The 13,527-nt window shown below is 44.1% G+C and overlaps 1 protein-coding gene across 8 annotated transcripts in view; it reads left to right on the top strand.

Moving 5' to 3' along the window:
• The window catches only part of LOC128688281 (collagen alpha-1(XVIII) chain), a 472,640-nt gene that overhangs the window by 301,385 nt on the left and 157,728 nt on the right, over positions 1-13,527 (top strand). For 7 of the 8 annotated variants that reach the window (XM_070086587.1, XM_070086589.1, XM_070086590.1 and 4 more), the window contains 2 exons: positions 8,074-8,194; positions 12,484-12,507. In XM_070086587.1, coding sequence (XP_069942688.1) covers positions 8,074-8,194; positions 12,484-12,507 — 145 coding nt within the window. The remainder of the gene's footprint in view (positions 1-8,073; positions 8,195-12,483; positions 12,508-13,527) is intronic. The other variant, XM_070086585.1, reaches the window with a different exon arrangement.

The raw sequence follows: 13,527 nt of genomic DNA, 5'->3' as shown, positions 1-13,527 counted from the left end.
ATAATATAGCATTTATTGTGGTGGAGACGGAAAAAAAAATAGAGAAGCTAGATACAGCGATTGATAAACAAAGGTGGAGGCTCGACCGTTCGTCATTGTAGGAGTGCCAGCAGTCACCGGCTCTTCAACACGCAAGTTATACTTTTGTATCAATCAAATCACATATTACTCGGGTAGATAATTTCCAGTAGATCCTTCATGTGTTAGCTCAAATCACCGACCAGTATGGTTTAAATAAGTGACCCACTGATCAGATCAGATAGACTGGTCCGAACCCTTGACTGGTCCGAACCCTTGACTGGTCCGAACCCTGGACTGGTTTCAAACGGTTTCGTTGTGCACCACCTAGCAGGTTATTAATAGAATATTCAAGAGGTTGCTAGTAGAATTGCAGTAAATCAACCATTCAAATCATTATGAAGCTGTGTGTAGTCTGTGGTCAGTCAAACAAACGGGCTTCCACATGCATAAATTGTCATTTCTGTGGAAATTGGTGTCACGCCCCTTGTGCAGATATCCAAGAACTAGCTACAAGCAGTATTAAAACAGGGAAGTGTTTTTGGGTATGCCCAAATGAGATAAATCTGTGGACTAAAATCACAAGGGTATTAAAAGAGGTCAACATCAAAGCTGCTTTCATAGAAAACCTGGAAGCTTTCTACAACAGATGGGAACATAAAAAGTCCGGGCTAAATGGTACTGCCCTTGATACTGGCCATGTAGTCAGAAACTGTAAGGCTGGAGATGATGTCCTGGTAGTCAGTAAATGGGGGGCTGATAGTGCTGTCCTGGGAGACAGTAATGGTGAAGCTGGAGGTGCTGTCCTGGGAGACAGTAATGGTGAAGCTGGAGGTGCTGTCCTGGGAGACAGTAATGGTGAAGCTGGAGATGCTGTCCTGGGAGACAGTAATGGGGAAGCTGGAGATGCTGTCCTGGGAGACAGTAATGGTGAAGCTGGAGATTTTGTCCAGGTAGTCGGGAATTATACGCAGGAAGGAATACATATGAATGACCGCATAGGGGACAGGAGCCATAGTAGGGAAACAAGTGTAGTCAAAGATAAGATAAAACCAATATTGCAAACTAGAAATACCGCAGGAAATAGCAAACAAGAGGACTCCACTAGCAATAGTGAGGATATATTACCAAAAACAAATGGTGGGAGCTCCATTGTTGGTGCTAGGGAGGATAGAAGTAAGACAGGGAAACATGCACCAACAGGGAATACAGTCACAGAAACCCAAGGCAAACGGAAACCAAGCCTGTGCACATACTATGCACTCGGTATCTGCTGGCATGGGAAATCTGGAAAAACAGATGGGACGTGCAACTATGACCACCCTAGGAAATGCCATGCCCATATGACAACAGGAAAATGCAAACTCCCTTCCTGTAAGCTTTTTCACCCTGAACTGTGTACCTCTTCAGTACAGGAAAGACTGTGCTATAACTTAAATTGCCAGGCATACCATCTAAAGGGGACAAAAAGATACAAAACATCCAGGCCATGGGAAAACCTGGGTAGCCACAGCCACTCAAGAGGGAGAGGTTTTTTAGTGCCAGGAAGGAAAAAAAACTGGCAGGAAATGGCAGAAATCGTACACCAAATCCAGTCATTCCTGGAGTGGAACCACAGTCGATGGCCTCCACTCCAAACCAACAGATACAGATACTAATGCCGGAAAAAAAATCCCCCCCCAGTACCAACAATACCACCAGTCCGATAACACTCTTCTTTGCAAATATACAGGGTCTAAAGCCAGCAACAAACAACAAAATACCTTTCATCCGTGGACTGCTTGCAGAGGCAAAGGCAATGTTCGCGGCTTTCACTGAGACCCACATAAAGGATCACTTGGACAACGAAATATGGATCCCAGGTTACAACCTATACAGATGTGACAGAGTGAACAGGCAAAAGGGGGGGGTTGGCCTGTACATTGCAGAGTCACTTGTTTGCACAGAACTGCTAAATGCCTCAAATGATGTAGTGGAAGTTTTAGCAGTAAAGGTCGAGAACCAAAACCTAGTCATTGTGATAGTCTACAAGCCTCCGGATGCAACATCCCAGCAATTCCAGGAACAGCTGTTAAAAATTGACCACTGTCTGGAAAACCTTCCAGCTCCTGCACCCAACATCTTGCTCCTGGGGGATTTCAACTTAAGGCACCTAAAATGGAGGAATATAGCAAATAATATTGTTGCAGTAATAACACCAGGAGGCAGCTCTGATGAAAACTCACACTCACGCGAGCTTTTAAATCTCTGCACAAAATTCAATTTAAACCAGCAAATAATAGAGCCTACTAGACTGGAGAATACACTAGACCTCATCTTCACTAACAATGATGATCTGATAAGAAATATCACCATATCAAAAACAATATACTCAGATCACAACATAATTGAGGTTCAGTCATGTATGCGCGGAGCCCCAGACCGACATAATGAGATTAGTCACGAGGGAGCATTCACCAAATTCAACTTCAATAACAAAAACATAAAGTGGGACCAAGTAAACCAAGTCCTAACCGATATAAGCTGGGAAGATATACTAAGCAACACAGACCCCAACTTATGCCTAGAACAGATTAACTCGGTAGCACTCGATGTATGCACAAGGCTTATTCCTCTAAGAAAAAGGAGGAGTAGATGTAAAACAGAAAGAGACAGGCGCTCCCTTTACAGGCGACGGAAAAGAATAACAGAGCGGCTAAAAGAGGTCAATATATCTGAAATGCGTAGGGAGACACTGGTCAGAGAAATAGCAAGCATTGAACTTAAGCTAAAAGAATCCTTTAGGAGTCAGGAATCGCGGGAAGAACTAAAAGCCATAAATGAAATCGAAAGAAACCCAAAGTATTTCTTCTCCTATGCCAAATCAAAATCGAGAACAACGTCCAGTATTGGGCCCCTACTTAAACAAGAAGGGTCCTACACAGATGACAACAAGGAAATGAGTGAGCTACTCAAGTCCCAATATGACTCAGTTTTTAGCAAGCCGCTAACCAGACTGAGAGTCGAAGATCAAAATGAATTTTTTATGAGAGAGCCACAAAATTTGATTAACACAAGCCTATCCGATGTTATCCTGACGCCAAATGACTTCGAACAGGCGATAAATGACATGCCCATGCACTCTGCCCCAGGGCCAGACTCATGGAACTCTGTGTTCATCAAGAACTGCAAGAAGCCCCTATCACGAGCCTTTTCCATCCTATGGAGAGGGAGCATGGACACGGGGGTCGTCCCACAGTTACTAAAAACAACAGACATAGCCCCACTCCACAAAGGGGGCAGTAAAGCAACAGCAAAGAACTACAGACCAATAGCACTAACATCCCATATCATAAAAATCTTTGAAAGGGTCCTAAGAAGCAAGATCACCACGCATCTAGAAACCCATCAGTTACACAACCCAGGGCAACATGGGTTTAGAACAGGTCGCTCCTGTCTGTCTCAACTATTGGACCACTACGACAAGGTCCTAAATGCACTAGAAGACAAAAAGAATGCAGATGTAATATATACAGACTTTGCAAAAGCCTTCGACAAGTGTGACCATGGCGTAATAGCGCACAAAATGCGTGCTAAAGGAATAACAGGAAAAGTCGGTCGATGGATCTATAATTTCCTCACTAACAGAACACAGAGAGTAGTCGTCAACAGAGTAAAGTCCGAGGCAGCTACGGTGAAAAGCTCTGTTCCACAAGGCACAGTACTCGCTCCCATCTTGTTCCTCATCCTTATATCCGACATAGACAAGGATGTCAGCCACAGCACCGTGTCTTCCTTTGCAGATGACACCCGAATCTGCATGACAGTGTCTTCCATTGCAGACACTGCAAAGCTCCAGGCAGACATCAACCAAATCTTTCAGTGGGCTGCAGAAAACAATATGAAGTTCAACGATGAGAAATTTCAATTACTCAGATATGGTAAACATGAGGAAATTAAATCTTCATCAGAGTACAAAACAAATTCTGGCCACAAAATAGAGCGAAACACCAACGTCAAAGACCTGGGAGTGATCATGTCGGAGGATCTCACCTTCAAGGACCATAACACTGTATCAATCGCATCTGCTAGAAAAATGACAGGATGGATAATGAGAACCTTCAAAACTAGGGAGGCCAAGCCCATGATGACACTCTTCAGGTCACTTGTTCTATCTAGGCTGGAATATTGCTGCACACTAACAGCACCTTTCAAGGCAGGTGAAATTGCCGACCTAGAAAATGTACAGAGAACTTTCACGGCGCGCATAACGGAGATAAAACACCTCAATTATTGGGAGCGCTTGAGGTTCCTAAACCTGTATTCCCTGGAACGCAGGAGGGAGAGATACATGATTATATACACCTGGAAAATCCTAGAGGGACTAGTACCGAACTTGCACACGAAAATCACCCACTACGAAAGCAAAAGACTTGGCAGTCGATGCACCATCCCCCCAATGAAAAGCAGGGGTGTCACTAGCACGTTAAGAGACCATACAATAAGTGTCAGGGGCCCGAGACTGTTCAACTGCCTCCCAGCACACATAAGGGGGATTACCAACAGACCCCTGGCAGTCTTCAAGCTGGCACTGGACAAGCACCTAAAGTCAGTTCCGGATCAGCCGGGCTGTGGCTCGTATGTTGGTTTGCGTGCAGCCAGCAGCAACAGCCTGGTTGATCAGGCTCTGATCCACCAGGAGGCCTGGTCTCAGACCGGGCCGCGGGGGCGTTGACCCCCGGAACTCTCTCCAGGTAAACTCCAGGTAACTGTTGAAAAAACGTATATATACGTTTGGACCGTTTACGAGCTAATTAATTCCTCTCAGTCAGTGTTCTCACATGTTCGTGTATAGCTTAGTGTCGATTTTTACACAGAAAAGCATCATTTGTAGTAAGCCATGTAGTACCGCATGTGCAGTGCAGGTGTGTGTGTGCAGTTTTCCGTGTGTCCTGTGTGGTCCTGAGCCCAGCTGTGTGTGGACCACAGGTCTGCGCCCAGACTACTGTGTAGCACCTTGTGTTACCTGTCACCCAGTGTGACCCGTACATTTGACAGCTGATATTAGTCACCCCCAAGCATCTAAGCCTCTTGTACAGAAAGCCTATGTTCGCCGCTCGTGATGCCCTGCAGAATCATACCTGCTACGATTCCCATCGAGATTTGTTTCACTTCGCCTCCAGACTGTCAGAGTGCAGTTATATGTAGACCAGTCTGGGGACGCTTAGACTAACCTCTGCTATAACTCCAACTGCCGAGAGAATTAAACTCGTCAAGCTGCAGTTAGACCCTGATGGCAGGCGTTGTGTCAGCCTCGTGTCATAGCTTCAGTGAGCAGCCTGCACAAAGATGTCACTTTGACTGCTAGCCCACTCACTGCAGTGCAGTGTATGATGTTACGACTCCCAGATGTTTTGCCGAGTCGTCTCTGCCATGACTCACTCCACGCTCACTGGCAGTAACAGCCCCAGCAACAGTACCAGTCGAGAAATGTCCTCCTGAGTCGCTTGCCAGAAGTCCTGCCAGTTGCTGAGTACTGACGACGCCTCACTCGAGGGCACCAGCAGGTTATGCCCCAGGTTGGGTGAAACCCTGCAGCGACTCCTACGATGACTGCTTCACCATTCCAGAGGAGATCGTATCCTGTTACGTTACAGCTCAGCTGCAGTGATGTCTCCTGTGCTGCAGTATCTGTCCAGATGCAGGAAGGCGTGCAGTGATGCCCATCAATGCTCACTGCCTATAACCATGATGTTTAGCACGCCCCACCTGCTTTTTTCTTCCCTCCCTGTAGGAAGTTTTTTCCCATGTCCATGTATATATATGTGTTTTTATTTTGTGTTCTGTGCCCTGTTCCTGCGAGACAGAGAGAGCATGGCCGAGCGAATGTAGACAGCCTGTACTGTCTGCATAGACAGCCTATGGTGTCTGCCAGCTGAATTCATATTTTGCACCATGCTCATGCTGTCACCTATAGGCCTATGCCACTTCAGTATGCCCAGACCTGCCTCTACCTCACTCTCTCAGTGGCCTTCACTCAGTCAACAAGACTTACTCCTCTCTCCTTCGTGGGCATGGCCCTCCCAGGCCATGGGCACTTAACACACTGCTTGTGTACCCCACGACATTGCAAATAAAGTAAGAAGCCTCCAAAGCCTTATCATTACTCCCCACTACCAAGAATCACCAATAAACCCATAATATACGAAAGTCAGATAGGAAGGCACAGGGTGTCGCAACAACATCTTGAGGGAGAAAATTTCTTCCAGCAAACCTGCATACACACCATCAACCCACTTCCCCTGCTGTGCCACATGCACAATGCCATACTTGCTGAACACCTGTCGGAGATCCATTTCATCCACCTCAAACGGCACATTCCACAGCCTAAGCCAGGTGTAGCATTTAGACACGTCTATCAGACGTACCCGAACAGTGTCAGTAACTTCCATTACTACATCTTGATACTGCTCCACGATTGTCTCTTACACTTGTGTCGACAGCAACTTCACAAACAGTCGAACTGCCCCATTCAGAGCAACAAAGGAGATATTAATAAAATACCAAGGATATCGAACCAGGTAAGAAACAGAAATAACAGATTTAACTTAGATAAATTTAGATTTAGAAAGGACATAGGTAACTACTGGTTTTCAAACAGAGTTGTGGATGCACAGAACAATCTTCCAAGTAAGGTGATAGAAGCTAGGACCTTGGGTGGCTTTAAAAAGAGATTGGACAAATATATGAATGGGAGAGGCTGGGTTTGATTGGTGTTCGGTAGCTTTGGGTAGTGGTGGTTTGATTAGGATCTGCCTTGTATGGGCCAGTAGGCCTTCTGCAGTGTTCCTCCATTCTTACGTTTAACACCGTACAACTCTTCATCTGCAATCCCATGCGTGTCCCTGATGATTTTTGGCAATAACACTTGCTACACTTCTGGGGTGATTCAATTCAAATTCAAAATTCAAAGTTTATTCTCTATAAGGATTACAATGCTGAGTTTACAGAAATTTGGTTATTGTTTGGTTTACATGTAGTAAAATTGTGATTACAGAGTGTACCACTAGAATGCTTAGCATGGCTAGGCATTTCGGGCATACTTTGTTTTATTCTTAATTGTAAAATATTACAAATTATGAGGTAAGTTGGTGATGGCCCCAAGGAGCAGCTCAATGCCAACAGCATTTAAACGTCTGTGCAGACTTGACGCCAAAGTGCAACTGGCAGGGAGTATCACACACACACACACACACACACACACACACACACACACACACACACACACACACACACACACACACACACACACACACACACACACACACACACACACACAAAGGTTTGCAACAAGACTAGTCCCAGAGCTAAGAGGTATGTCCTACGAGGAGAGGTTAAGGGAAATCAACCTGACGACACTGGAGGACAGGAGAGATAGGGGGGACATGATAACGACATACAAAATACTGAGAGGAATTGACAAGGTGGACAAAAACAGGATGTTCCAGAGATTGGACACAGTAACAAGGGGACACAGTTGGAAGCTAAAGACACAGATGAATCACAGGGATGTTAGGAAGTATTTCTTCAGCCACAGAGTAGTCAGTAAGTGGAATAGTTTGGGAAGCGATGTAGTGGAGGCAGGATCCATACATAGCTTTAAGCAGAGGTACGATAAAGCTCACGGCTCAGGGAGAGTGACCTAGTAGCGATCAGTGAAGAGGCGGGGCCAGGAGCTCGGACTCGACCCCCGCAACCTCAACTAGGTGAGTACAACTAGGTGAGTACACACACGTCTGCTCAGGCTGCTGTCCATGCAGGGAATATTCTGATACGTCGTGTGCTGGTCAGAATGTATAGAAATGTGCATTTTATGCAAAAAAATGGAAGTGGTCAATTGTTTGTTGCACATAAGAAAAACTGAAACTTTCAGCAATTATAATTCCTGTGGTTAGTTTTGAATGTCACGAGGTGTTGTGAAATATGAAAAAGTGTTGTGTTGAGAGGTATGAAATGTGACAAGTGTTGTGTGGTGTAGAAATTGATTTTACACTAACTACCCTCACCCTCCCACAGTCTGACATGGAGAATGACCCAGAGTCTCCGCTGCCGCCCTTTGAAGGATCTGGGGAAGATGAAGACCTTGATGACATGTCCTCACCCCCGCCCATGCCCGTGCCTCCACCACCATCGCCAGGTATGTCCCTACTTGGGCAGGTCAACCAGAGGGTAGCTAAGAATGTATTAGGCACTCTCGCAGGTATCCCAGATGTGTTAGTCACCAGGGCAGAGGAACCAAGGGGTAGGTGAAGAACGCATTCTGTGGCAGGGCATTGGTGATGGCTAAGAAGAAACAAGTAAATGAGTTGGCGGGAGTGTAAGTGGTGATGGTGATGGTGGGGGTGCAAGTAGAGAATGCGATGGTGGGGGTTAAGTAGAGAATGTGATGGTGGGGGTGCAAGTGGAGAATATGATGGTGGGGGTGTAAGTAGAGAATGTGATGGTAAGGGTGTAAGTGGAGAATGTGATGGTGGGGGTGTAAGTGGAGAATGTGATGGTGGGGGTGTAAGTGGAGAATGTGATGGTGGGGGTGTAAGTGGAGAATGTGATGGTGAGGGTGTAAGTGGAGAATGTGATGGTGGGGGTGTAAGTGGAGAATGTGATGGTGGGGGTGTAAGTAGAGAATGTGATGGTGAGGGTGTAAGTGGAGAATGTGATGGTGGGGGTGTAAGTGGAGAATGTGATGGTGGGGGTGTAAGTAGAGAATGTGATGGTGGGGGTGTAAGTAGAGAATGTGATGGTGAGGGTGTAAGTGGAGAATGTGATGGTGGGGGTGTAAGTGGAGAATGTGATGGTGGGGGTGTAAGTAGAGAATGTGATGGTGAGGGTGTAAGTGGAGAATGTGATGGTGAGGGTGTAAGTGGAGAATGTGATGGTGGGGGTGTAAGTGGAGAATGTGATGGTGGGGGTGTAAGTAGAGAATGTGATGGTGAAGGTGTAAGTAGAGAATGTGATGGTGAGGGTGTAAGTGGAGAATGTGATGGTGGGGGTGTAAGTAGAGAATGTGATGGTGGGGGTGTAAGTAGAGAATGTGATGGTGGGTTTACCTGGAGTTTACCTGGAGAGAGTTCCGGGGGTCAACGCCCCCGCGGCCCGGTCTGTGACCAGGCCTCCTGGTGGATCAGAGCCTGATCAACCAGGCTGTTGCTGCTGGCTGCACGCAAACCAACGTACGAGCCACAGCCCGGCTGGTCAGGAACCGACTTTAGGTGCTTGTCCAGTGCCAGCTTGAAGACTGCCAGGGGTCTGTTGGTAATCCCCCTTATGTATGCTGGGAGGCAGTTGAACAGTCTTGGGCCCCTGACACTTATTGTATGATCTCTTAACGTGCTAGTGACACCCCTGCTTTTCATTGGGAGGATGTTGCATCGTCTGCCAAGTCTTTTGCTTTCATAGTGAGTGATTTTCGTGTGCAAGTTCGGTACTAGTCCCTCTAGGATTTTCCAGGTGTATATAATCATGTATCTCTCCCGCCTGCGTTCCAGGGAATACAGGTTCAGGAACCTCAAGCGCTCCCAGTGGGGGTGTAAGTAGAGAATGTGATGGTGGGGGTGTCAGTAGAGAATGTGATGGTGGGGGTGTAAGTAGAGAATGTGATGGGGGGCTGTGTTACGCCCTTTTGTCCATTTTAAGTAGACAGTTTCTACTTGTTATTATCGCAGTGGTATACTTTTACATGTTATTTTTGCTATTTCACTTAATATTATATTCAAGAGTAATTCCATTAGTAGCTAAAATGGGTTTACTCGACTTTATAATATTATCTGGTCATATATTACTTAGCTTTGTACATAGGTTATTTAATTAGTCTAAACTGTTGGTGCGACCTGGCCAAGCACAAGTAGGTGTTTTGAGCTGCTCAACCCCTGCTCCGACCGAGTCAAAGTTGGCTGGTAAAACCTTACTTTGTTCAGTTCATACCTTCCTCTTGACCAGGAAGGGTCTAGGGAAGTATCCAGTTCTAAACCACCATTCGCCTCCCTAGAAGATACAAGGAATTTTCGGAAACTCATAATTAAGGCTTACCTCAGTTGGAGAAGGCGGTTGAGAAACTCTTAAAGAAAGTGAAACCAAGTGAGCAAGCCTCGGTGTTTTAAGAGGGCTTATTGCAGAGTGAACCCTATGTAAGAGCTCTATCAATGTGGTGTTCGAGTTTTTAAGCAACGCCTGTGCATGTACATATACTGATATTTCCTGACTCACTCAGAGCCATTTGTAAATACTTAACCTAGTACTGTGATGTTTTAATGAGGAGGGGGATAAGTGTTCTACTCATAGTCCAAAATATAAGAAAATGAATTTAAGTAGTTATTATGGTTATTAATAAATTAAATAGAAACCAAGAAAATTCCTTTTCCTCTACGAGTGAAGACCCCTAGATGTGCTAAGTTTGTTTGTTACGAAAAGCACTATAACCCAGGGACCAACTGGCTATGTTCATAACAGGGTGTAAGTGGAAAATGTAATGGTGGTGGTGTCAGTGAAGAATGTGATGGTGGGGTTGTAAGTGGAGAATGTGATGGTGGGGGTGTAAGTGGAGAATATGATGGTGTGAGTGTAAGTAGAGAATGTGATGGTGGGGGTATAAATGATGAATGTGATGGTGGGGGTGTAAGTGGTGAATGTGCATTTAATTTTAACTATTATCAGGTGTAGTCCACTCACACTGACTCGTATGTACTGACTCGCCAGTATTGTTCCATGGATGCCATTTTACCCACACTAACTCATCCATTTTCCCCCATCAGCCCTCTCTTTACAATCCCACACCCCTCAAGGAAGGCTCCTTGATGTTGGTGAGGGGCTCGCCCTCTCTTTACAATCCCACTCACCAATCGTTTCTTAAAATATATATTTGTGCCATCATATCAACTTAATTTTGATGACCTTGACAAATAACGCACATTAACCCCACGGGCCAGCATCATTAACATGGATCCTGGAAAAATAGTGTAAAAGACGGGCTTGATGAGGCTGGCAGTGCTGGAAAAGATCTTTGGTAAAAGAAACCATCATGGCTTTAGCTGGGCTAAAAACCTGCAAAATTTCCATGATAATAAGTTAGTAACCAGGAAATTTATCTAATTTTTTTTATTGACATTATGCCACCATTTATATATATTCTTCTTCTTTCAACAAACCGGCCGTATCCCACCAAGGCAGGGTGGCCCGAAAAGGAAACCGAAAGTTTCTCTTTTTAAATTTAGTAATTTATACAGGAGAAAGGGTTACTAGCCACTTGCTCCCGGCATTTTAGTCGCCTCTTACAACACGCATGGCTTACGGAGGAAGAATTCTGTTCCACTTCCCCATGGAGATAAGAGGAAATAAAAAAGAACAAGAACTAGAAAGAAAATAGAAGAAAACCCAGAGGGGTGTGTATATATATGCTTGTACATGTATGTGTGGTGTGACGTAAGTGTAAGTAGAAGTAGCAAGACATACCTGAAATCTTGCATGTTTATGAGACAGACAAAAGACACCAGCAATCCTACTATCATGTAAAACAATTACAGGCTTTCGTTTTACACTCACTTGGCAGAACGGTAGTACCTCCCTGGGTGGTTGCTGTCTACCAACCTACTACCTTGAATTTATTTATATATATATATATATATATATATATATATATATATATATATATATATATATATATATATATATATATATATCCTAGGTAGTAGGTTGGTAGACAGCAACAACCAAGGGAGGTACTACCGTCCTGCCAAGTGTAAAATGGAAGCCTGTAATTGTTTTACATGATGGTAGGATTGCTGGTGTCTTTTTTTCTGTCTCGTACACATGCAAGATTTCAGGTACATCTTACTACTTCTACTTACACTTAGGTCACACTACACATACATGTACAAGCATATATATACACAGCCCTCTGGGTTTTCTTCTATTTTCTTTCTAGTTCTTGTTTATTTCCTCTTATCTCCATAGGGAAGTAGAACAGAATTCTTCCTCCGCAAGCCATGCATGTCGTAAGAGGCGACTAAAATGCCGGAAGCAAGGGGCTAGTAACCCCTTCTCCTGTATATATTACTAAATATAAAAGGAGAAACTTTCATTTTTCCTTTTGGGCCACCCTGCCTCGGTGGGATATGGCCGGTGTGTTGAAAGAAGAAATATATATATACAGTGGACCCCCGCTTTACGATCACCTCCCAATGCGACCAGTTATGTAAGTGTATTTATGTAAGTGCGTTTGTACGTGTATGTTTGGGGGTCTGAAATGGACTAATCTAATTCACAATATTCCTTATGGGAACAAATTCGTTCAGTACTGGCACCTGAACATACTTCTGGAATGAAATAATATCGTAAACCAGGGGTCCACTGTATATATATGTAAATATATATATATTAATATATATTATATAAATGGAAGTACGGCAAACTGAGCTTTATTTTTTCCACTAGCACACACCGGCAGGAGGAGGAAAGGTAAGACTAGTAGTGTGAATGACCAATGTGATGATCATCAGATATAATGAGTGTTAAAACCATAGATGCTGGGAGGGAGGGAAGGAAGGGTATGAAGGCAACTTGTGCAGAGAAAACTACTTGCATTGCTTATTCTTCATGGTACTGGTACTATAACTATTATTTATTATTGCTATTATTAAAGCTTAATATTATTGTTGTTATTATTATTATTACTGTTGCTAAATGCATATTATTACTATCACTTGTGTGTTGCTGTTACTTACTATTGCTATTACTTATTATTGTTTTTTTATTATTACTAATGCTACTACTTACTGTTCTTTTACTTAATAATATTTTGTACTAATACTTTCTGATACTGATGTTTTTTATTAGTATTACAACACTGCATGTATATTCTTTTTTTCATTATATTCATGTGGTAAGCGCTAAAGTCATAGGGGCCATAAAGCATCAGGGATAATTGGAAGACATCAGAGCTGTTCCAAGGAGAGGGAGAACAGCTCCAATTCATTGAATCAAGAATCCTTCACTACCATCAAAGCACCTCCCTTCAAGGGAATTAGTATCGAAGATAGGGAGAAGTCCTGCTTTGCAAACAGAGCTTGCTGACTTGACATGCAAAGCAACGATCAGTCTGCCATGTTGAAGGTGTCAGAGCCAAACATCAAGAGATAATGTATTGGTTGACTACCAGCGAATCAAGGAGGAGGAGGAGGAGGTTGACTATTCAAACGACTAAATTTAGCTTGATCTAAAGAATGTTATGAGGTTAGACGAGCTAAAGATAAAAGATAAGATTTCTTTGGATATTTAACCCCGGAGGGTTAGCCACTCAGGATAACCCAAGAAAGTCAGTGCGTCATCTAGGACTGTCTGTCTTATTTCCATTGGGGTCCTCAATCTTGTCCCCCAGGATGCGACTCACACAATCGACTAACACCCCGGTACAGTGTACCTACTTGCTGGTAGGTGAACAGGACAAAAGGTGTAAGGAAACATGTCGAAATGTTTCTG

The sequence above is a fragment of the Cherax quadricarinatus genome, chromosome 19 (assembly GCF_038502225.1).
Source record: "Cherax quadricarinatus isolate ZL_2023a chromosome 19, ASM3850222v1, whole genome shotgun sequence".
Taxonomy (NCBI): domain Eukaryota; kingdom Metazoa; phylum Arthropoda; class Malacostraca; order Decapoda; family Parastacidae; genus Cherax; species Cherax quadricarinatus.
The sequence above is the reverse complement of the archived record's forward strand: the minus strand, read 5'-3'. Positions and strand labels throughout refer to the sequence as shown.